Source organism: Melanerpes formicivorus, unplaced genomic scaffold (genome assembly GCF_026170545.1).
Source record: "Melanerpes formicivorus ecotype bairdi unplaced genomic scaffold, bMelFor1.0.p_v2 SCAF_23, whole genome shotgun sequence".
Lineage (NCBI taxonomy): Eukaryota > Metazoa > Chordata > Aves > Piciformes > Picidae > Melanerpes > Melanerpes formicivorus.
Genome location: NW_027142375.1, coordinates 5,926,689 through 5,950,573, shown reverse-complemented (window position 1 = coordinate 5,950,573; position 23,885 = coordinate 5,926,689). Strand labels below are relative to the sequence as shown.

The following is a 23,885-nucleotide window of genomic DNA, read 5'->3' as shown; positions in this document are numbered from 1 at the left end:
TCAGATCCGTATTACAGCGTGTGTGTGTGTGTCCCTTTCCTCTTCCTCTCTCTTTCTTTTTATTTTTTATTAATTTAAGCGGACTATTTTATATCATAATTAATCATCTTATCAGTGAGTCGTGTTCCCCACCAAAAAAAAAAAAAACACACACCAAAAAACACCAACCAAAACAAACCCAGCCCAACCCACCACCCGTGTGATCGCAGACCTTCATATAAAATTATACAATAATTGAAGCAGTAAAAAAAGGCAAAATAGCAATCGCGGAATAGTGTATTTAAATATATATTTATTATATTTCATAAGGAGTTATTGTTTCGGGAGCCACGGGGTTGTTATTGAGTCAGTAACTATGAGCGCGCTCATTTGCATCGCTGTGTTTCACAGCAGTAAAAATTTACGAGTGCTTGGAAAGGTTAAATTATACTATTGTGTTTAGTTTGGGAACTCACTGTAAATAATACCCTTCCTTTCGTCTCAGAGTCGGCAGCGGAAAGTCAGATCCAACGTATCCCCTTTCCGAAACCGCGTTGCCGAGATGGACCTCCCCGTCCGGACGGAGGAGGATCGGGGCAGTCTATGGCTTAATATTTAGTCTGGCCCACATCAAACTGCACTTCACCACACCATGCCACTCCACCCAGCCACAAAGAGCTCGGCAGTGACCGAAACACCCTCCTCGTCCTCCCCGCCGCATCGCTGCGACCACACGCCCCTGCCCTTGGACGGGGCCGCGGCGACCGGGGACTCACTCGCCAGGCCGGGAAGAGGAGCCGAGGCTGGGCGGCGCTGCGGCGGACAGAGCGAAATGGAGAGTCCTGGTCAGGAGGGAAGGAGCGCGGGCAGAGCCGTGCTGCGGTATTTATCGCGACGATTAATTCTCTAACTATGTAGAGAAGCAGCAGGGGGAAAGGGGAGAAAAAGCCTCTTCTCCCCGCTGCCGAAAGGCACCCTGCCTCTTAGGGCGGCTGTCAAAGGGGCACTGACAGTCGGCCGTCCCGCATTCTGCTGAATCAAATTTATGTGCAAATATAGTTATTTATTTGCTGGCACCTCCTTTGACTGCAGGACACACACTAGCGGCATCGGAAACCCAGCGGAGGGTTACGGTCCTCCGCAGAAGGAGGGGAGGGTGAGCGGGGGGCCAGATCCAAGTCCAGTGTTAGGAATTAAAGTCTTGTCTGAGCGCTTTGCAAATCTGCCTGTGACTCCCGGGTTTTTGTCCGGCGGACGCTCACCCTGTCACTGTGGCTGGCAAAAGAGCTGAGTCAATGGTATGCAGGGGACATTTAAAAGTCGCCAAAAGAGGCTCAATTTACTCGAAATAGCATTTATTTATTTATTTGTTTATACTTGAAAATAGAGCCCAGCAAATGGCAGGGGCGGCTGAGTAATAATTAAAATCACGTGTAAATATTGTGCATGCGAAAGTGTGGTTCTAATTAGTTTTACATTGCTATGTGGGCTCTCTCCTTCCCATTTCTTCTCTCTTGCCTTTTCTTTTCATGTGTCCCCCACGGTTTAACCCGAAATCTTACAGAGATCCTATTTTAACAACGCTCTCTCCCTTCATTCAGGATTACAAAGGCCCATAATGAAATCATTATCCCCCATTAGAGTTCAAAAATTATGAAACAGTTGCAATATCTCCACGAATAAGGAGCCCGTTATTTTCTAAACAAATATAAAAATGCAAATAACGCACTCCGTTGCTATTTGGTTTTTTTTTTTGGTGACCATTGTATAGACGCGCCGTAATAGAAAAAAATAATTGTATTTCTTTCCTGGAAAGACGGAACTCAACGTCATTTGTATTTGTTATTAAGAGTCAGCTGTGGTGAAATGTGATTGTAGAACTTCCTTTTTCCATTCACAAAAAAATAATCTTAGCTGCAGGAGTCCTGCTTGTTTATATTCGAATTTGGGTTCTCAACTTGCAGCGGGTTTCATTTTTTTGGTTCCTCACCAAAAATAATAGCAAATTAATAACAATAACACTAACTTTTATAAGAAAACGTGTCTTCATTTTTATTTCCCTGTAAAATACTGCATTTGTTCCCTGCCAGCATCCCAGCGGCAGGAGAAGGTATACAGAAAACAAGACACAAAATACAGCAAATAATTACAGACATTTTTCACGCGGCCACATTCAGCATATTAACGCTGGAGCATTCGCCTCGCTTTTCGTATTTTTATGCCCAGTTTTCCCCCAAAGTACATCTTACACATGAGACATGTACACAGGGGCAGCGTGGTCTTCGTACAATTTGAGTTGCAAATTATTGTAGGTTTTGGTAGGTTCCACACTCCAATGCAAATGACTCCCTAACTATGGCAGAAACAGACGTTCACATAAAATTGCGATACGAAATCGGAGTTCCTACGAACGAAGCACCGCTGAATGAAAATACTTCCTGTCTTTTATCTCGGTATAAACAAATTAGCTGAGTTGCCATTCCGCTAGCTCTTACGCCCGGCTACAACGAGCCTGTTTTAGCGAGGGCCGTTTGCAAAGCCCTGCTTCATTAGCCACGCACCGCGGAGGCGCGGACAGTACGCTGGCGCGGGGCAGGAATCCGCGGGCGTTGGCGATCTCTCCTGAACGGGAAGTTCAGGATCGCCTTGCCCCAAGGTTTCCTGCCACTGCGAACCTCTCTTAACAAACGCCAGTGCCACGAATGCATGGAGGTGTTTTGGCACAGCGAAGAGAAAAAATGATTCATAATTTGGAGGAAGCAGTCTAAAATCAGGATGATGTGATTCAAGAGGGAACCAAAGGGCAGAAACAAACCCACATACAGACGCCGTACAGGCACGCACAGACATATACATTGCAAATACACCCCCTGTACGTGTGCAGACCCCGCGGACAGCCCGTCAGGCGCACACTATGCAGAGGCAGGCACAAGCACTTAAATTTGGCTTCTATGCGCAGCTCTGCTCCTGACTCAGCCGAAGACGTCTCCTTCTCTAAGGAACCGCTTAGGATGAATCTAGCTAAAATCCGTTATCCAAATTCCATTGAGTTCCTGTAGCCCAGCCTGGAGTTTCGAAACAAGCTTATAGTTTGTTGGTTTGATTTGGTTTTAAAATATTATTCTTCTTGGGTAACAATAATCACGGGCACGGGTGGGGGGGGTGGGGTGCGGACAATAGAAATACAGCCCCAAGGAGTGAGTTTTCTGCGGTTTTCCCTGCCTGCATGTCCGCTGCCGAGGGTGCCGTGCCGGCGCAGGCTGCCGGGCGAAGGGCCCGGCGGGAGGCCGCCCCTGCCCGCGGTCGTTCTGCGGACACAAAAGACGGCGGCGGTGGCGGGCCCGGAGAGGTCGCTGTTGCCTGTTCCGCCGTCGCGGAGAGCTGCCGCTCTCGCACCACAGTCGTGATCATAACCGAGGCCTTGCGGGTCGCGCATCAGCCGGCGCCCCCGGGCAGCTCCATGGGCCTGGGCCCGACGAGCGGGAGCGCGGTGTCGGCAAAACCCAACAGCAGGCCCCGGCGGGCATCGACCACCACCCACGGGAGGAGAGAGCTGCCGGCGGGGCCGGGCACCCCTGCCGCGTGTGGGGTCCGCCTGGCCGCGGGCGCTGAGCTCCAGGGCTTCTTTTGTGAGGGCACTCCGAGACGGCTGGCAGCCTTGATCTCTCCCCATCCCCTCCCCCAGGCAGGCTTTGGGGAATCTGCTTTTTAATAAATCCAGACAGAAAAATAAAAACAGTAGCCCCCCACCCCCCGACCTCGACCCACGCCGAGCAAAATGCAAAAACGCACCTGACCTTGAATTCAGCCTACGAGATATATTAAAATCCCGCAAGCAGGCAGGAACTCGCTTAGGAGCTAGCTAACCTTGAAGAACTTGTCAAGTTTCCCCCCTCGGCTGCCTTGTTTATCTGAGGAATCAAAGGAGGCTCCGTTGCAGATGGGGAACAATGGCATTGGAACTTGACGCCTACAGATCACTTCAGCGCTAAGATTTCTTCAGGCAGAAAGGACACTCGCACCAAGCATACCTGGTGATGATATCAACTGAAGTAATTAAGGCAGTTTCGTGCTGTAGAGAGAAAGGTGGAGCCCCAACAACATGAAACTACCTAAACCACAGAGCAGTTCTCAGGCGCTAATTATTACTTTCCCCATTGTCGTGGTCCTTAACGCAAGGATCCCGCTACGAAAATAAAACCAGAAACGTGACTAAAACATCCCTCTCGCCCGCCCGCCCCGCTGGCGCCCCTCCGTGCCCCACGGCCGGCCGCGGGTGGAGCAATGAATACAAGAGAAGGGAAAAAAAACCAACAAAACCAAGCCCCCCCCCAAAAAAACTCCACAACCCTCCCCACACAGACAGCTCTCGTCTCTCCGTGCAAACTCATTCGGGAAGAAAAAGGCCGTGCACGACAATGTTACATCATGAAAAGCTAAGGGCTCACAGTAAGCTCGGGTTCAAAGTCTGTCTGCCCTCCTCCCCCCCCCCCCCCCCAACACACCCTGCAAAGAAGCATTAGCCCTCCTTTGACTTCCCTTTGTGCAAGACTCTGATAGCTAAACATGCTATTTAAACATGCTATTTAAAAAACAAAACAAACAAAATAAAAAACCCACCCAACCCCCCAACCCCACCCCACCCCCCCCAAAACACCGGCCTGTGTGAAATAAGCTCCCCCACATGCAGCTAGACAGGGGATAGTCTTGTCTTGGAGGGGTCCACTGTCGGGGTGGCGATGATGGGGTGTCGTGTGTGTGTCCCGGCCATGCGCTCACCTTTGCGATTTCTTCTCATCTGTGAGATACAGCTAGAATTTTGTCACCATCCTCTGGAGTTAAAGATTTCTGCACATTTGTGGGTGTCCGATTAAAAGTAATAATAATAATAATAAAAAATGCAAACAACAAAACCAACCAAACAACAACAACAACAAAAAATCGTTTCCCTACCCCTAAGAAATAGTAATTTGCTTCCTCAGTCTATGCAGCTCCTCAGTCAACTGAAACCACTCGTTCAAGACAGCAACAATCCAGATATACTAGCAAGTCATAAAACTGAACAAAAGCCGACAAACCTTAGAGCACCATCGCTATATGGCCCAGACAAATTACGACCGTCTAGGTAATATTTAAATAGATTCCTAAAGTAATTGCAGGGGGTTTAGGCAACTATTCCTGTTGTAAAAGTTCTCGAAGACATAAAGTAGAACCTGAGGATAAACAGTCACAAAAAAAAAGAGGTAAAATTAAAAGGATTCATTCCACTTCTCTTTTCTTTTTTTTTTATTCTTCTTCTATGAGAACATAAACATCGTCTCTTTCACGCACAGCAGCATTACAATATTAATTTATTCCGATTTAAGGTAAGAACTAGATATAACTAGAACTAACATTTATAATAACGTTAGAATGCATTTGCTTAAAACAGTATCGGCATTTTAATAATAATAGACATCTATACATATCTGCATTTATAGCTTTTTCCCCTCCTTTTTTTTTTTTTTAATCTTTTTTATCCTTTTTCTTTTTTTCTTTCCTATATGTTTGACCTTTAATGCATGGAATTTCACAGTATAAAAGAAGACGAACATATTCTCCCTCGCAATCTCCGACTCTGGCTCAGAAAGTCCTTATGAAGCTCAGAATATATACTTTCTTTCAGTGAAATTAGTGAGCAATAAGTGAGTACTTTCTTGTCAAGGGGGAATTTCTATGTGCTTGTCATACGTTACCAATGGTAACATAATTTATAGACCAAAAAAAAAAACAAATAAAAAATCACTAATTCCACATATTTAAGCCAAACTACCTTAAGTAAATATCTACAACCAGAAAGAGCGAGAGAAATTCAGAGGTAAGCATCATAATTTAGTCCATGAGCAACACGAATTCTTTTATACCTTTAAAGAGAAAATATTCATTTTCCTGGCCAATTTTAAAGCTGTAACTTTTAAGGTAAAGAGAAAAGAATCGCTCTTCACACACATTCCCATTAAGCCCTTTTTAAAGGATGCCTGCATTTCATTATTGTAAGTCCTGCTTTTCGAAGGGAAATTGAGGGAGGGGAAGAAAAGAAAACGGGGGGGGAGGGGAGGGGGGGAGAGGAAACTCCCAATATATAGAAATATGGCAAGGCTTAAATTCTTCATTCTGCAGCTACGTACAGTGCAATTTACACCGCTTATAATTGAAAAGAATGCGCCTTTAATCAAGCCTGTTTACTTTTCAGAGAGAGAGATAGGGGAAAGATATTTGCAGCTCCTGAAATGGTATTTCTGTGTTTCAAAGCTTAAAGGAACAAATCGGCCCCGGGGAAGGTGGAAAGAAACGGTGAGGTTCACGCACGGCATTTTGTGCTTTAGCGTGGCTTTAGTCGGCCCCCCCACCACACACACCCCAAAGTAGCTCTTAGGAGGTTAAGGACATATTGAGAATGTCTAAAATCTTTAATCCATACAGGTGCGGATGACTACAGCCTAGGAAAATGATACTGTCTCTTTAAACCATAAAGATGTGTTTATAGGTTCATCAAGAGAAATTAAAGTTGGCTGTGAGCTCCCGAATCCTATTCTCTCTGTTCATTTTCTTCAGTTTCATTCTGCGGTTCTGAAACCAAATTTTAACTTGTCTGTCTGTGAGGTGGACTGTGCGGCTGATCTCTAGGCGACGCTCACGAGTCAGGTACATATTGAACAGAAACTCCTTTTCCAACTCGAGAGTTTGATGCTTGGTATAGGGGCACCGTTTCTTTCTGCCACTTTTAGCCGTGAGCCAGTTTGCTGCATTTTCTCCTTTTGAATTGCCTAGTTTTGAGAAAGTAAAAAAGGGATGTTACCAGCGGGTAGAAGGCAAAGAGCTGGCGGGGAGAGGGTGGAAAGAGCATCTCTGTATATGTGTATTTGTGTGTGCAGAGGACTCGCTCCACCAGCTGCAGGGAGGTGGAATGCAGGGTATCCTTGTGGGAACCGAGAACTTCAAAGTCCAAGAAAATTCGCCTCTGCTCAAAACGTTCAGGGCAACCTCTGGCAGGGCACCGTGCCCCGCCGTCTAACTCATCTCCGACCCTCCAAAACAGGTTTTTACCCTTTCCACCTCGGCCGCTCCGAGCCCAGGGTTACTGGGGGGCGGCTTGGGGCATGTCTGGAGTCTTATTTCCCCTCTCACCCGCCCGCCTGACACCTGCTTTAAAAAAAAATAAAGAAAAGGAAAAAAATCCTGCGGTTCTGGACTTCGTAAATGTGCTCTGGAGGTGGAAAACAAGGTGAGCTGAGGAGCTGGAGCCTCTCAGCCTCTAGCCCCTGCCCTCCCGATAGATTTCGCCCCGGGCCCTTTCTTTTCTAACCATTTTGGGGGCGAGAAAAATAAGAATAAAATAAAAATCCCCTGTTGCAAGGTGTTTATTCCTATCGGTGAAACTGGCAAGGAGAGAGGTAACATCGATCCCTCGATGGCTCACAGTGGTTCGTGGTTTGAGGTTGGTTCTAGTAGTTTTCCGCCTTTTTTTTTTTTTTTTTTTTTTTCCCTAAATTCTATTACTTTCCAACGGGATGCCTGAAGGAATAACAGGGAGTCTAAAATACGGCCGGAGAAAAGCGCCTGAACAGTCTGCCGCCCAGAGAAGGGGAGGTTTTGGTGTGGGGTTTTGTTGTTGGTTGGGGTTTTTTTGTTTTCGTTCTGGGTTTTTTTGGTGTTTTTTTTTTTGGTCATGGAGACCCGAAAGGGAAATAAATAAGCAAATTAATAAATAACAACCCTGTTATCTAGTGAAGACGCTGAACGATATTTGCTGTGCATTCATCAGTCTAATTTGATAGCAGTTTGTAGATGGCACATTTCAGCGCGGCTGTTATTTCGAAAAGCATTCTGGATCGTAAAATATAACTTACCACGTTAATAGGTTTATTTATTGGCACCGCCTATTGCTTATTTTGGATGCTTTACAAACATCTCTGTTATCTGGTAGGCACCTCCACATCACAGGGGAAAGATTGATCTTGTTTTTCTATATGTTTAAGCAGCATGCAGGATAAAGTTGCCCAGAGCGGAGGCTCTAAGGGTTTTAAACTATAGGATGGACATTAATTTTTACGGCAACCCCATGCCCGAATATTACAAAGTTCAGAAGGTCAGGCTGAGCAGCGCTTCTTGGCAGCCCCGCGGGGCAGCTGGGATCTTCCTTTTGCATCGCGATGCCACTATGTTCCTCAGCTGCCTTCTTTTTTCCCTTGCCTTTTTTTTTTTTTTTTAAACCACCACCATCACCATCGTCATCATCATTCGCTTACCTACGTGCTCTTTCTCCGGAGAGGCTTTGCTGCTCTCTGACGGAGCTGGAGAGAGCTCCTCTGCTGTGGAAGATGAAGCATGAGTCTCGTCCTCCCTCTGGGAAACACATGCCAAGGGGCTGGGAGAGCGCTCCTCGTCCTCCTTCCTCCCTGCGTCCGGGACGGAAGGCAAAGATGGAGGCGTCTGGAAGGGGCCGGGGGGCTGCGGAGGGAAAGGGGCCGCTCCGGCTGGCCCCGCGCCGTAGCTCTTGGAGGTGCCATACGCCTGGGAGAGGCGGAAGTAGCCCGGAACGGGGACCCCGCTGCCGCCGCTGCCCGGGCTGACCTCGGTGCTCAGCCGGGGGAAGGAAGCGAGCTCGGTGGCGGTCGAGCCTTTGGGGCATTTCTCTGAGTCATAGAGGCAGTAGGAGCTTTCCTCTTTAATGCTTGGAGCGAAGGAGCACGATGTGGCCTGCTGGCTCTCCGGCTCTTCCATGCGACAGGACCGGGGGGGATCTAGCCAGACTTCCATCCCTGACACGTAAGGGTGCGAGCCGGGGACCATGCTTTGAGAAGTACCTTCATTGCGTTTGCTCAAAACGGGGAAAAGTCCGCAGCTTTGCAGCCCGTAGGACAGATCGGACGCTTGTGGCAGGTAGATACCACTGTTGGGATAGTAGCCGCCTCCGCCTCCGCCTCCTGATCCCGCAGCTTCCCCTCTGCCCGAGCTGATCAAAGAGTCTACCAAAAAAGAGTTTGCAGCCGGGCTCTCGGAGCATGACATTGTTGTGGAATAATTTGGCGAAGGGAGCAGATAGCCCTTTCTGGCTGACATTTCTTGTGCAAAACATGCTGAATATGATTAGAGATACCCCCGCACCACGGCAGATGCTTGCAGCCAATGGAAGCCCGGGCCTCCCAAGCAACCCCTCCCCATCTGGTTTCGTATGCACCGAGCTGCTCTCAGGTCGACCTCTGAATTTGGGAGATAGATGTATATTAATGTGTAATATAGATTTCTATACACACAGGCGCACACACTTCGTCCACATGGGCTAGTGCCCGGGATTCTGGGCAGGGGAAGTAGTGGGCTTTGCTACTACTGGCTCCAAGTTTTTCTCTCCTCTTATCACAAGAACTGCTATAAAATAGCCTGGCAGTCTTGATGTTTATTATACCTAGGCTGAAGCGGTGTCCAGATGAAGCTTTTACTATCCCTCCTCTCTCCCAGCGGTTGGGCTTTCCTGCAGCAATGCCTGCTCACCTCCCTCCACAGCCTATGTGTCTCACGAAATTAATAAAGCCACGACTCACACGGTGTTTTATGCTCAGGCTCTGCTCATTTTATTTGATTGTCTCGGTTTTTAAGAAACAAAAGACGTGTTATTGTTTATCACGGATCATTTGAAACCGTAAAGGGGCCTGGTGCCTCTCGAGTTAAACTACCGAGGAAGAGGGCTGCTTCCAGCCTAACATTACCACTACGACGCCAGGCCAGACTTAAATTTCCTGGAGATAAAATGCTTGCTGCTGCGCTGAAAAAATTCTTAGGGAGCAAGGCCACTCTGGGAGGATTGATTGTGCGGTTGCAGCTCTTAATGCTTTAGTTAACACTGGATTCTTCCCGAGGTCTGATTACCATGTAAAATATAAAGCCAGACACATGCCATAGAAAGAATCCAGATGCGATCAGTTCAAATGGATCATCGCAGAATGCTGCACACCCTGTTTATTGGTATGTTTATATTTGGGTGATCATTTTTATGTATATGCCCCTCCGTATGAGTCATTTACTTTTTGCCCCTTCCAAAGCACTGTCTCTTTAATAAGCAACATACTAAATAATAGAAAGGAGAGTAAGTAGATGAATTCTGAGATACTAGACAGCTCTGTCCGGTCAATATGTAATTGTGGCGGAGGTAGCAGACAAACAGCAGGCAGACAGGGGCGCAGACAGAGAGACATTTTCTAATGAATCGCTTAATGATGGCTGGCTTTCACTTCCATCATCTCTCGCTTGTGCCATTTTGAAGTCGCCTTACTGCCTGGCCCACGGAACTGAGGGTTCTTTAGTCCAAGGCGGAGTTTGTCCGGTGCTCGCTGCCCATTCCCGAGAAGCAGGGCTCATTTCTCCTTCTTCCACGGCTCCCGGGGAAGCAGCGGCTGGAGCAGGGCGGGCATCAAGGCCATTCCGGAAGAGAGACGATGCCTGGAACCCTGCTGCTGTGCCCGGGAGTAGTGTCCCGCTGCCTGCCGGGCAGAGTGGACGCCCAGCATCCCCCGGCACCTACACTTGGCGTTCAAACGGCCCCGGGGAGAAGTGTGAGGCAGGGGCTGGGGCGGCCCCTTCCCTCCCGTCCCCACGGATCAGTCAAGCCCCATGTGGTCTGGTCCCACAGCCTGGGCCTGCCACGGGGAAATGCCTTTTCTGTGGCGTGACATTTCCCCGGAGGAGACCCCACGGGCGCACCGAGCCAGCGGGGCCTTCCCCAGCCTCCCTCCGCGCCTGCTGCCAGCGCCGGGGCAGATAGAGACTGATACAACTTCGCAATACTCATAAAAGCTTTATGGAAACCCTCTGGTTTTCCCAGGGTTTGGGGGCGAGCCTCACAGTGCGGTTTCCTCTGACCATCCCGTGGGATGCCGTGACAGGGGCATTCGAATTGGTTTTGGTGGTGTGTTTTTTTGTCTATTTGACTGGTTTTGTGTTTGTTTTTTTGCTGGTGTTGTTTTGTTTGTTTGTTTCCCTCTGCTTTTCTTCCAGTGATATTGTTTATATTTCTCCAACCCAGCTAACCATGCGATGTGTTAATGTGCGATGGACAAACCTTTATCATATTCCTATGAGGGCCATATCACTGCTAACACAATTAATACCATATAAGGCACCGGTTTATTGGCTGGTTTACAGGAAGGCTATTATCAATAGGCTTAGCATTATAAATGCAGATCTAAATAAAATGAAACGTGAGCCCCTACGCTGCCTTCCAAATACATTTCTCTACACAAGTCAGGTATAAAAATTACTCTGGGGAAGTCCGCTCTTGTGGTATGTTTGTTTTGCATTTGCCAAATTAAATAGAAATGGATTGCAAACCTAAAAGCCATACGGAACCGAGAAGCAATATTTGAAGTACCTCCAAAGCTGTTTTTAAAATAAGCAGCTCCCTTAAAAAATTGGATTAAAGGGGCAAAAGACCTATAAAAGTGCGTTGCAATCCTCGTCAGCCAGAAAAAAATGACTCGAAACACACTGAAAGAAACACGAGTTGGCTCCTTCTCTGTCCTTGCAAGCAGGAAAATGGGACAAAAGGCACGGAGGCCAGCGACTATTCGGGAGGTTTAAAGTTTTCCTTAGCCTACCCTTTCAGGTTTAGAGGCAAAGGCCGGAGATCTGCCGACCCCCCCCCCCGTGACAGCTCCTGAGGTAGCTGCAAGGCTATGTTGTGCTGATCGCAGCGAGCGGTGCCTGTTTGATGGTCAAGGCACTTAGTCTAGATCATGAACTCAGCTCGGCGTTGCATTATCTCCGCTTTCTTTAATCGCTAACAAGGCCAAGGCAAATAGTAACCAGCATCGTCAAACCCAGTGAAGTAAAACTAATAATGTTCACTTGATTCGTAACTATAAAAGATAATGGTCAATTCTGACTAAACTGAGCTAATTTGGCATGCGTTTGCTGTAGCTACTGCATTTCCAGCGCTTAACAATACATCCCTTGGAGCTTAACCCCTCTTTAAAAGAAATTTTAAAGAATATTGTGGACGCCAAGGGACAAGAAATACTTTATTTTAAATTCTACTTCTGTAAGTAAAGCTATCCGAGGGTCTATAAAACGGAGCAAATAAAATTCTGATAAATATCAAAACCTGCGAGAAGGTGCTTTAGCCGGGAATCTACATTCACAGCGTGCACAGACAACATTATCAAAATAAAACTTTATTGATCTAAGAATATATAATAGATACATTAATAGCGTCGTTAAGCCGTTTTATTGGCCGGACTAAAATTAAAACCAAAAAGGGAATAAATAAAAAACGACAGCTCAGCCCAAGTAAACTCTGACTGGAAATCTCAAAAATGTATCCTGTTAAACTATGATTTATCTTTTTATTATTGCCCTTTATAACCCAAAAGATCAGCGCTGTTAAGCCAGAGACGCATTTTGCGAGCTAATTAAAATATGCTTTTATTTGTAGACACAGGCAAACTGCAACTTGTGAAAGCGTAAATGGCCTTTCAGGCTGCTGCAGGAGTGCATGCTCTGCCTAGCCGAGACCATAGCTTGGGATTACATACGATATAGCTCCAAAAATGAGTGCAATCAGTGTATAGTTATTTCATATTGGAATTGTCAGTTGTCAGGAACATGCGTGTGTGCCAGATTCCTCCTTTTATATAGATTTTTTTTTTCCTTATTTTTTTCTTCTATATTTTTTTTTCCCCTGGATTTGCTCCAAAGAAGGCGTATTTCAAACAGGAGGTTTGGGAACTGCGTCCGTGCCAAGTTAGGTGACAAATGACGGCCTCACTAATTTTGTCTTTACTAGAAATTCTTTCACGCTGGTGGTGGTGGTGAGGAGGTTGGCTTGTTTTGGCGGATTATCCTGTTAAAAATTAGGCTGAGATTTAATTTTGTTCCAGCCGTCCAGCGGCTTGTTCCCCTAACTGTGCTTTACAGAATACGTGTATCGTTTTACTCATTTGGATTAGGAACATATTTTACAAGAAGTTCTGAGAAGCTCCGAATTCTAGCGTGCGGCAGGACAAAATACACCCAAACCAATTCATTAGGGCTTTATCTCCTCGTCATTTCTCCGGCACTGCGAAAAACAACGGGCGCTTTCTATTGTCCGGAGAGCCCCAAACACCACGCAGGAGCAGCAACGCTATCGGGTTATGTACGTGTCGGGAAAATCCTACATAGCCAAGTCGCTCTTTTAAATGTACTCCTTCTATTGCGAGAGATGAGACTCACAGCTGTATTAAGGATTTGAAACTGGATTCGTACACAAGTATATTTTTTTTAGCTGCGGTATAGCTTGGCTCTAAGACGCACACGTTGATCTGAAGTTTCGATTTCAGAGCATTTAATGAAAATATTGTGACACAAAAAAAAGAAAAAGAAAAAAAAAAAAAGACAACAAAACATAAAACCGAAGAGCCTATGAAAAAGCCTCCCAGGGGTTTGGATGTGGTATGTGAGCTGAAGTTGAGTACACGATTAATTAAACACAGTTTAGACACTGAGTTGGCTTCGCCTCTTCTCTCCAAAACATGCAAACCCCAATCATGTGAAATAATAAACAGTTATTGTAAGAAATAAGCTTGTTTTCTTAAAATATTATCCTATGACCGCGGCCGTCAGTAAACAATTGGTAACCAGAGGGCGCTTTAGCTTCTGCTGGGGTCTCTGATTTATTCAGCCCAGCATTGAACGAGGCAGGGGAACAACAAGGGGAAAAATAAATATTTGATAAAATATGCTGAGTTTATCTTGACTGGTATAAAATGAAATGTTGCAAAGGGACCCTCAAATCACCCTGCTGCTTCCCGACAAGTGGCTTCTCACGTCCTGGTGTTGTCGAGGAGGGGTCAGAGGAGATCAGCATCCCCGAGCTTTTAATGGAGCATCTTTGACGAAATCAATAGGTTCCGATAATAATCTAAAATCTGGTCTTGCCGACTGAGCATGTGTTTTTAACTAGGCTTGCCACTGTTCCCTGGAAGCGCGATTTTAAAGGCCTCTTGCTTAAAAAATACTGCAGGCAAGTTGTATTACTTTTCATACTAGAGCAAGGACAAAATTATTTTACTTCTCTCCCCCACCACCACCTTCCCAGACAGATATTAAAAATTTGAAACATGTGGATTAAAATATGTAGCCAAACCAGTATCTGTTCCTTATAATACCAACTTCCTTCCTGCCCTTCTCAAATGGAGACATAACCAAAACATGTGAAACTTTTATGGGCAAGAAAAGTAACCTGGAGTTAAGGATACTCGTAGCGAGGATAGAGTTTCAAAGCTACAACCCAGAGCTAGCCTGAGCACATGAGAATGTGTGACTATTGTTTGTTTACAGCACATGTGCTGGTTTAGAAAGATTAGATAGATAGATAGATAGATAGATAGATAGATAGATAGACAGACAGACAGACAGACAGGTAGGAAGAAACTCGAATCTGGTCTTGAGTGAGCACTGACTCAATATGCAATCATATAAGCAGTTTTTAGCGTTAGTGTGTCAATAGTTGTTTAACACAGTCTGTGTCTGAGTGCAAGGAAGCAGACTGGCCTTTAAATTACCAAACGACCCTACCTAAACTGCAGTTTATGTCCAAAAAGATCGTCAGAATTTTCTGTCATTTGCAGTCTGTGTTACCATAGATCTATTTGATTGAAGACACCTACTGTTCCACACATAAATGTCAAGTTTCATAATATTTCCAGTGCCTTTTTTTTTTTTTTTCCTTAATAAGTAGAGGAAAGCTACAAGTTACTCTGAAAAAGTATTTCCAGATAATGTGGATTTTCCACGCGGCTGGCCAAAACTTCATGAAGAGAAAAAACAAAAGGTCAACTGCAACTTAGAAAGTCCTTTCTACGTTATTTCACATCGTAATCACCAGCTTTTTGCTACGCTCCCCCTCCCTGCAGTTCTTTTCCGCAGGGCTCAGGGATGATGTTCGGGGCCATCCCAGCTCTCTAGGTACCACTCTGATCATCGCACACTCCTCGCCCTTCTCCACGCAGGCTATGATGTATAAAACACTTACCTTCGCGCATTTCCTAATTTTTTAGGGAACTTTAACTCCATCGAGAAGCCCCAGCAGCTCCCCCAGACATCCCAAGCGGCGTTTTATAACACGGAGCCCAGTAAGTGTAATAATTACCCGTGCTGCTCCAGAGATGCAAAATGAACAAAGGCCATGATTTTTTTTTTCCCCTCTAGGGCTGCTCCCCTCGCCCTGGGCGGCTTTGACATTGATCTGAAGATCGCCATCTTGTGGCAAAGCATCCTCCCAACCGCCGCCACCGCCGCCACCGCCGCCTGCCCGTCGTCTTGCTGCGGGGCCCCGTCGAGGGCGGCGGCGGAGGGCAGTGGTCTCTCACCTCCCAGTGTAGGAACCTCCGTGGCGAACATCCGCAGCCTTTATAGGGGTTTATTTCGGAAAGGCGAGTGGACAAATCACAGAGACCTTTTTTTTTTTTTTTTATGGCCACATTGTCACAGGAATACTGAGGATGCTGTTTTATTGGGCTAGGAAACCAAAACCCCAATCCCAACGCCATGGCTTCACTGTTTCGAGGATTGGCTGTGAATGCCAGTTAATTTTTAACCAGGAAAGGAAGCTCGCTGGCTTAACTTTCATTGCCATTCAACTCTCCATCCATCCCTCTGTCCCTCTCCAACTGCCCATCCATCTGTCCATCTCCTTTTAACTGATGTTCCCCCTTGCATACTAGACAAACAAATAAACAAAGTTCCCCTTTTCCCCCTTCACTTTTTAACATTTCCTTTGGGTAGACGTTGTCTGGCTGGGGGGCAGTTGTCAACAAAGGCCCAAAGTCAGTAAGTCCTTCACTTCAAGGTTATGGGTGATGTCCAAGCAATACAGAAGTTCAAAGCCAGTAAACAATGCCAAAACAGAATGTACATTCTTTTCTCGATTAGGATAAGGGTCAACATTAAAGGTTCAAACACTCTTCCCAAAACACATTCCTATCTCAGCTATTGTTTGGAGTTTGGGTTTTCTGTTTCCTCTCTCCTAACTTTCTCCATCCAGCCATCCTCGCCCAATCCCACCCACCCCACTCCACCCCCTCCCAGCCTTGGAGATCAAGGACAATTTCAAACAGTCCATTTCCAGCACAATGTTATGCAGATTTTTTAGGTGTTTTTTTTTTTTTTTTCCCCTCTCCCAAACACCAACATTTTCTTAGGGCTCTCACACTTCTGGCCACATCCATTGCCTGTCTTGGATCTTCCCTTATGTGCAAGGCTTATAAATCCTTCCCCAAACACTACCGACACCACAAACATTTCCCAAGCAGTTCTCCCAGGCACATGTGGTGGGGAGCAGGCAGCAATGTCACATCGGACCCTCAAGCTCAGGACCTTGCCCGACAGTGTGGGCAGGATAAGGAAAAGGCCTAACACGTATCAAGCTATGATCACACTTCTTTTCCTTCTCCTTTGACCTGCTGAAAAGATGCTTGAACAAGCCTAGGTTCACGTGTTCACTCCAGAGCAGAAGATTTAACGACGAAGCTCACAAAAGAGGAATAATTCGCCCCCAGTGACTGAAGGAGATCGTGAAGAATTTCAGATCCCAGAGTTACATCAATAAAGGAACACACAGTAACATGACACCAGAGTAAAAATATAAAGTTTCTTCTCTTTTTTTTTTTTTTTAATGTTTTTTTTATTTTCCTTGTGCGCTGTTCCACTGTATACATGCAACCAAATACTTCCTCATATTAAAAGAAAACTGTATATACATACAAATGATACATACTGAAAACAGTGATGCCTTAGAAAGATCTTGCATCCTTGTGAACCGTGTCAAAGAAATTACATCCATTTGGCAACTTTATTAATCAAAACACATCCTTATCACCACTGTGTTGCACAAGTAAAGGATTCTCCGCACCCTTTAGCCCCAAAGGAACAAAATCGAACAGGACAAATAATAATAATAATAATAACAATAACAGTTAAAAAAAAAAACAACAACAAAGAGGCATTTGAACAAAATAAGTCTGGTTGGTTGGTTGTTTTTTTTTTTTTGGTTGGTTGGGGGTTTTTAAAGTATTATTTACAAGTCTTGGTAAAACACCGTTCCTGTATGAAATATACATTCAGATGCTCTCAACAGCAAATTACCTTAACAATAGAACATCGTATCTTTTGTAAACTGATATAGAATTTTAAATATTTTTTCTCTTTTATTTTTTAAATTGCTTTTTTTCTTTGTCTTTTCCCTTTTTTTTTTGTTTTTAATGTAGGGTTTTTTTTTCCACGCTTTGGTTCCTGCAGGGAAATATATATATATATTTTTAATATATTTAGAGATATTTAAAATAATTCCGCACCACTCTTCATTCTTTGCATATGTCGACAGGGTGACAAAGTAGAGCTCGTGTCATTTGAAGTAGATAGCGACAAATTATTTGTATTTACATTGTTCGGCTTCTGTTTCAACTCCTCACTAGTCAACTTTAAACGGACATGTGATCGAGTTATTTTAATGATCCAATGTTGCTGCAGTGCACAACTCCAACTTTCAATTAAGTGTGGTGTGGTATTTGCTAAACTGTCGTTCTCCACAGGTATTTCCTGAAGAAAGTTTGTGAGCCAGAAGCCAGAAGGTTAGTTTCCTTGATGGAGTTGTGTCTTTTAAAAGGCTGCATTTCACGCTCTTTTTGCAGATTTATTTTTAGTATTTAAATATGATTTGTCTCAGAAAAGATGGCAACACATAGTTGTCATAAATAAACCAAGAGCTAATTAAATTTTGTTATCTTTTTTTCCCCCAACGATTGTTTCTTTACAATATATGGCGAATTCATACCTGATTTTTAAAGTAAATAATTAAGTCTTTCATGTAGTCCTCTCCTTTCCCCTACGCCCTCCTTCCCTACACCCCCAAAGGAAACACTATTACACCCATCACTACATTCATAGTACAACTGCTAGCGGTTGGCCTCGTGAAGGTGTAGGCATGTCATCTCCCCCTCCCTTTAACTCTCTGCGTGTGTATATGTCCCTTAAATTCTCTTTTCAGACCAAGGGGCAGTGGAGCACTGCCTCTAACCTAGATATTTTCCTCGAAGGAAGGACAAAAGATTATTCCTTAGAGTTCCTATTCTGCAGTAGTCCTGTTTGGGTGAGCTCGACCTGGCAGTCTCCAGACAGCTGTTCCGCAGCAGCACAGGGGCGAGAGAGGGCCGGGGGTGGGCGAGTCCGGGGACGGAGATGTGCCGTCCCCGCCTGTGCCTGCCGAAAGCGGTAGCAGGGTGATCCGCAGTGCCTGGAAAGGTAAGAGGTATGGATTTTGCACTCAGAGGTGACGTGCACGTTTAGAAATGGATGCCATGTGTGTCAAAATCAAATCGATTCCAGTTGATCTCTGTATATATATACATACACATATGTATATATATATAAATAAAATAATCATTGACGTTCCAGAGTAGGTTTACATGTAGGTAAAACCTTGGGTTCTCCTAGTCCCATCAGATACACACCTCCTTCCTCCATGTAACCCTGTGACTCGACCTTGTCAAGGGTGAAATCTGAATTTAATCTAGTTTTGAAAAATGTTATGAGTTTTAAAGTAGTGGATTAGCTGAGTAATATTGTAATCGGTCCCTGTTAATTTTTTTTTCTTTCATTCTTCTGTTCTGAAACCATATTTTCACTTGGCGGTCGGTCAGATTGAGCATTCGAGAGAGCTGGAGGCGTTTCTCTTTGTTTATGTAGACACTGAAGAAGAATTCCCTTTCTAACTCTCTAATTTGATATTTGGTGTATGGGCATCTCTTTTTACGGGTACGTTGTCCACCTGTGGAGTGAAGAAAGGCAGAAGCGTTTGAGACTCGGCGGGGGCCGGCGGCAGGGGCTGAGGAAAGGTGTGGGGGGAACATCCAGGCATACACTAATATGGAAAAGATGCCTTTTTTTCCCGCTCAGGGCCCGGGGCTGGTAGATCAGAGGCTGAGAGCCAGCCCTTCTCCTGCGCGGGTGCGGGCAGCCTGGGTCTGGGACCCGCCGGGACCAGCCGTGTCCTGTAGCACCACGGCCCCAGGCAGCGGGCTGAAGGAAACCCCCGTCGAGACGCAGGGATATGGCCTCTGCCTCCACGGGGAGGGCGGCAGGAGGAAGGGGTGATGGCGGGGGGTTCCTGCAGATTTCACGAGCTGGAGGAAAGCTTTTGTAGGCTGCTCCGCCGGGCGCCACGCACACGGAGCTGCTCAGGGAACAGCCATCACCTGGCTGTCTGCCCCAGGCAGCGCGGCACCGGGCAGGGAGATCCGGCGCCCAGAGCCCCTGACCGCTCGGATCTCCCCCTCATTCCCTAGACTAATCCCAGCTCCACATTCCCAGCAGAGGAACAGCCCTTGAGCTCAAGGTTAAGGCGCCTGAATTTCCCCCAGTTGGCTTTTTTTCAAGCACGCTCTCTTCCACCGCATGGAGGTATTCTCCTTTCGATGAGGCATTATGGTTTTAAAGTTCATTAAACAGAATATAAAAGGTTTCAAGGTTCAGGAGCTTTTTACATTAAACTTAGCTGCTACCCCTTTAAAAACTTCCTTTTCTGGTACGCTTCATTGTCGAGGTATTTTTTCTCCCCGAACCCTGTACTAGCTTTTGCCTTTTAAAAAGCCCACATAAAAAACCCAGACTTTGACAGACTGAATAACAATTGTAAGTAACAAACTGTTGGACAGAAGGCAACACGTAATTGCCTCAGTGCCTTAGTAAAATGGCTTCCTTTAGACAAAAAGGCCAGCTTTAGGTTAATTTGTTTATTTTAATATATTGGTCCGGTTGAGGCGGCTACTTTATCTGTTAAACGCTATTCTAGTGCAATCGTTAAAAGGGCGAAGGCTTTGAATTCAGCTTCTAACTAGACTTCTGGTGCAACACATGGCTTTTATAAAATCACTGGATTACACTGATATCAAAGGACTCGAGATCTCCTTTTTTTGCTTAATTTACAGGCACCGAAGGTGCGTTATTATTTTTCGAGAGCTGACCACTGAGTTATTTTTTATTTTGATTATATATATATAAAAAAAAAGGAGAGAAAAATTATAAAGAAGAAGAAGGGGAAGGAGAAAGGGAAAAAAATTTAAGTCATCCATTGCCCGGTGGGTATTTCACGGCCAATTTCAGCACTAAACACGTGATCTCGCCTTTTATAACAAAGTTTTGTTGGGGGAAATCTAAAGGCCCTTCATAAACCTTATATGCTTATAAAACAGCATATAAAAATTTAACAGCGGCGGTGCGCTAGGTTTCAAGCTGCCTTTCCTAAAAGCGCTCGGGCGCTGCCTTTATACGTACTGGAGCTGCCGGATTTCTCCTCATTGTTGCCGGAAGATGACTCGGGGCTGCTGCTGCTCTCCGGCCGCCTCCGCCTCTCCTTCTCCGCCGCCGCCGCCGCCGCCCTGCCGCAGCCGCCCTCCGAACTTGAAGTTGCCGCCGCCGCCGCCCCGGCGGCCGCAGGCGCCTTCTCGCCATTCTTGTCTACCGGGTAGTCCGCCGAGGACAGGTTTTCCGCCGTACCATAAGCCGTCTCGAAAAACTGGTCGAAAGCCTGGGGTAGGACCCCGTTCCTGCCCACCGTGCTATAGAAATTGGAGGAGACGTTGGTGCTGGGGTGGTAGACGTTAGCTGTGTTTTTGCCGAACATCTCGCCCATGCTAGCAGTGTTGGTGGCAGGCAAGCAGTCTCTGTGCATGATCTCCTCTGCGGAGTAGCAGTGGGGCAGATTGTTCCTGGGGTGCCATTTACTGGAGGGATCAATGGCATATTCCCTGAAGGTAACTTCTCTCACAGGTTGGACCTGGGGTAGGTTGGAGGAGTAGGAGTATGTCATAGGGCGAGAAGACGGGGTCTGGGGCAAAAAAGAAGGGAGGCTGGAAAAATCAGGACCCGAGACGTAGTAAGTACAACTTGGCAAATACATGTTAGAGGAACAAGGAACACGCTCATCAAAATCCATCATTAGGGCTACCTCGGCTTCTCCGTATTAGCTGAGCTTAACATGATTCTGTAACGCAGCTGCCTCTTTGAAGCAGATCCGTGAAGTAAGAGATGGGGAGACGTAAGCTGACGTGGAAAGCTCTCCCCGGCGGCAGGGAGGTGCGGTCACGTGGCCCGACGTTGACATTGACGAGCGGCGGGTCCAGGCCCCGCTCCCTTTGTGGCCATCGCGGGGGGAAGCAACAGCTCGTCGCCAGCGCCTACGGGCGAGCCGAGAGCAGGTTGCCCAGGGGTAGCCCGGGGGTGGGGACACGCACCCACCCGGCCACTGCCCCAGGCTTAGCTGCCTGGGCCATGGCACCCGCTGGCTCTGGAGCGGAGAGACTTAGCAGTCCCCCCCGGGCTAGGTGAGACCGTTCTGTCTGTCTGTGTGCTTGCTGGGGCGTTCGGCTGCTCGCTGGCAGGCTCCGAGAAGGCGAGATGCAGGCATAGTTTCTTCTGTAAAGGTGCTTCCGAGCAAGAAAAACTCCTGAAGAAATCGACTGTGGGCTTTATTTATTTATTTATTTATTTATTGTTATTTTTTGTTTGTTTGTTTGCTTTCGTGTTTCTTTGTGTGTGTGTGTGTGTTTTATTATTATTAATTTGGTGTGTTTTTCTTTTATTTTTCTTTTTTCTTTTTTCTTTTTTTTTTTTTTTTTGTTGGTTTGGGTCCGTTTAGACTTCTCCCACTTCCACATACCCTCCCACCCCTCCACCAAAAAAAAAAAAAAAAAAAGGAAAAAAAAAAAGGGAAAGCCTTCTCCCCGCAGGGTTTTTCTGGAAACCTTACTAGGAAGAATGTGCCAGGGTCAAGTCTGCACTGATTTTCATGGTGAATAGATTACATGCTTGCATTCATGTTCACTTCCGAAGCGCTCAGTGTCTTCCTTCCCTTACTTACATATTAACCTCAAGTACCTCTCGCGGCTTCAGACAAGCTTTGCTGGGGGTGGTTAACAATGTCGGCTTCTCAGGACGCAGGGTCCCTCTCCTCACCCTCTCCAAACCGTTCCTTGAATTTGCAACGCCAGAAAGCACTTTAAATTGCAGACCACGGAGCTAAAGAGTGTTTGCAGATCTCTCCGTCTCAATACTGCCGCTAAATACTTGGAAAACCAGTGGATGTTGGACTGCCTGGCTTGACAAATACTTCTAGTTTAATTGCCAGAAGCCTAGTTAAAATTATTTGACATACTGTTAACCCCTAGAAACAAACTTGCCGTGCCGAGATACTTTCCTTGTTGCTTCGTACCGTTGCTGAAGGCTGAGACCCAGAGAGACCTATATTAAAAACGTGGTTAAACTTTTACTATTGTTGCTTGAAAGAGATGATATAGAAAGAGAATTGTACAGGGCAGTGACTAAAAAGTACTTCTCTGCCAATAAAAATGCACACCCCACCGAATGAACAGAGCCAAAGAAAACAGAGAAATACGCCAAAGAATACAGCACCTTTTGAGGCACGAACATCCCTAGGCTCTCGGAAAAAATATTTTTTTGCTATTCTGATGCTCGATTACAGAAAAGAAATATTTGGGTTCCGGCTGGATTTCATCAAAATAGAAAAACAGAACAGCAAAGAGCTATTGTGAAGTCGGTGCTCTCAGAAATGTAGGTGTAGTTCAAGATCCATGCCCCCATGGACTTCATAAGTTAATGGAAGAGAAAGGAAAGTGCTGGGGAATGAGTATTTGGATTTTGCCCCCCTCTTCCTCTGCAGTACTGTGGAAGTATTTATATATCCGGATAAAGTTCTCTAGTAAATTCTGGAGATCTTCGGTATTTAAATGTCAACATCGATTTGTTTATTTATTGCTTAGCTTATCGTAACTGACTCAATAACAAATCTAATCATGTTGTGCACAGAGAAAATATTCTCATTATGTATTTTCCTTACATTATAGTTAACAATTGCGTTTGAATTCAAGCTGTAAATTCAATATTATCAAGTAATTACTTTGTAGCGGAGCAAACTAATTTATTAGCATTAATGTTTATATGCCTTTTTCTTATTTTACAAGGGTTACCATTCACAAATCAAACGCTTTGGACGTATCCCTTTAATGAACTCTTTATTTTGGATTGCTGGAAGAACTTCTTATGCTTGCTGCGTGTCTGCAAGCTGAACTTGAAATTAATGAATTAATCTTCTAGCTTGACATATTTGCTAGAAAGTGGATGGAAGGAGGTTGCATGGCGTCAAAACCACTAGCAGAAGACTGCAGTGTCGTTTAGGGATTGTAAAAGGATTTGGGGGTTTTCCCTATATTGCTGCTTTTTGTTTGTTTGGTTGGTTGTTGTTTTTTGTGTTGTTGTTCTTTTTCCCCTTTGGTCAACTTGGAGTTGCGGGTTAAAGAGCCCTAGTTGCTTTTTTCTTAAGGCTATGTTTCTGCTCCCATTTACGTCCCCCCTAGCTTTTGCAGAAGGGTGAGTGGGGTGAGGCTGGGGAGTCGGAAGCCCTCTTTCACTACTCGAGCTCTGTTTATTTTCCCTTTGTCCCCCCACCCGTGAGTTCCGTCGATGAAAAACCTCTCCCCACACCCTGTACACACGCAGACACCCCTCCCTTCAAACAAGGAGGAATGTATAAGGATTTCAGTGACTTTGAGATAACAAAGGCGCCACCATTGCAGAGCCTCGCCCCGCCTCTGTGTGATGGCAAACAAATTCTTGCACTTGTATTAGGGCTTTTAAGGCTATAATTGAACACGGCGCGTCTAGGAGAACGAAAACAGTTCTAGACTGACCTGGGGTTTTATAGCACTTTGGCAGTCAACTTCAGCTTGTGTCAGCGCAGACATGACAGAGCTGCCCAACGCTTAATCGCTGGACTCCACTTCCTCGGACTCACTGCAGCCCCCCTCTTGCATTTTAATAAA

General features: G+C 45.7%; 2 protein-coding genes across 3 annotated transcripts; both read right to left on the bottom strand.

Annotated features, from left to right (window-relative positions):
• Positions 1–4,642: 4,642 nt before the first annotated feature.
• On the bottom strand, positions 4,643–9,081 carry HOXA10 (homeobox A10). The gene is made up of 2 exons (XM_068152387.1): positions 8,268–9,081; positions 4,643–6,785 (listed from the first exon to the last, which is right to left on the bottom strand). The coding sequence occupies exons 1-2, from the start codon at positions 9,079–9,081 to the stop codon at positions 6,511–6,513; spliced, it is 1,089 nt and encodes a 362-aa protein (XP_068008488.1). The 3' UTR covers positions 4,643–6,510.
• Positions 9,082–16,096: 7,015 nt separating this feature from the next.
• On the bottom strand, positions 16,097–21,710 carry HOXA11 (homeobox A11). 2 transcript variants are annotated; one of them, XM_068152399.1, is made up of 2 exons: positions 20,323–21,710; positions 16,097–18,283 (listed from the first exon to the last, which is right to left on the bottom strand). In XM_068152399.1, the coding sequence occupies exons 1-2, from the start codon at positions 20,984–20,986 to the stop codon at positions 18,063–18,065; spliced, it is 885 nt and encodes a 294-aa protein (XP_068008500.1). In that variant the 5' UTR covers positions 20,987–21,710; the 3' UTR covers positions 16,097–18,062. The 2 variants fall into 2 exon arrangements, with proteins under 2 accessions (XP_068008500.1, XP_068008499.1); XM_068152398.1 differs by having other exon boundaries at positions 18,200–18,817.
• Between the last annotated feature and the right edge of the window lie 2,175 nt (positions 21,711–23,885).

What these genes read in the sequence shown, in the direction of transcription:
- HOXA11 (XM_068152398.1), bottom strand. Translation starts at nt 20,986, where the DNA reads ATGATGGATTTTGATGAGCGTGTTCCTTGTTCCTCTAACATGTATTTG. An exon ending in GGAGAAATCCGGCAGCTCCA is followed by an intron (nt 18,818 to 20,322) that starts GTACGTATAAAG and finishes TTCACTCCACAG; the next exon opens with GTGGACAACGTACCCGTAAA.
- HOXA10 (XM_068152387.1), bottom strand. Translation starts at nt 9,081, where the DNA reads ATGTCAGCCAGAAAGGGCTATCTGCTCCCTTCGCCAAATTATTCCACA. An exon ending in TCCGGAGAAAGAGCACGTAG is followed by an intron (nt 6,786 to 8,267) that starts GTAAGCGAATGA and finishes TCTCAAAACTAG; the next exon opens with GCAATTCAAAAGGAGAAAAT.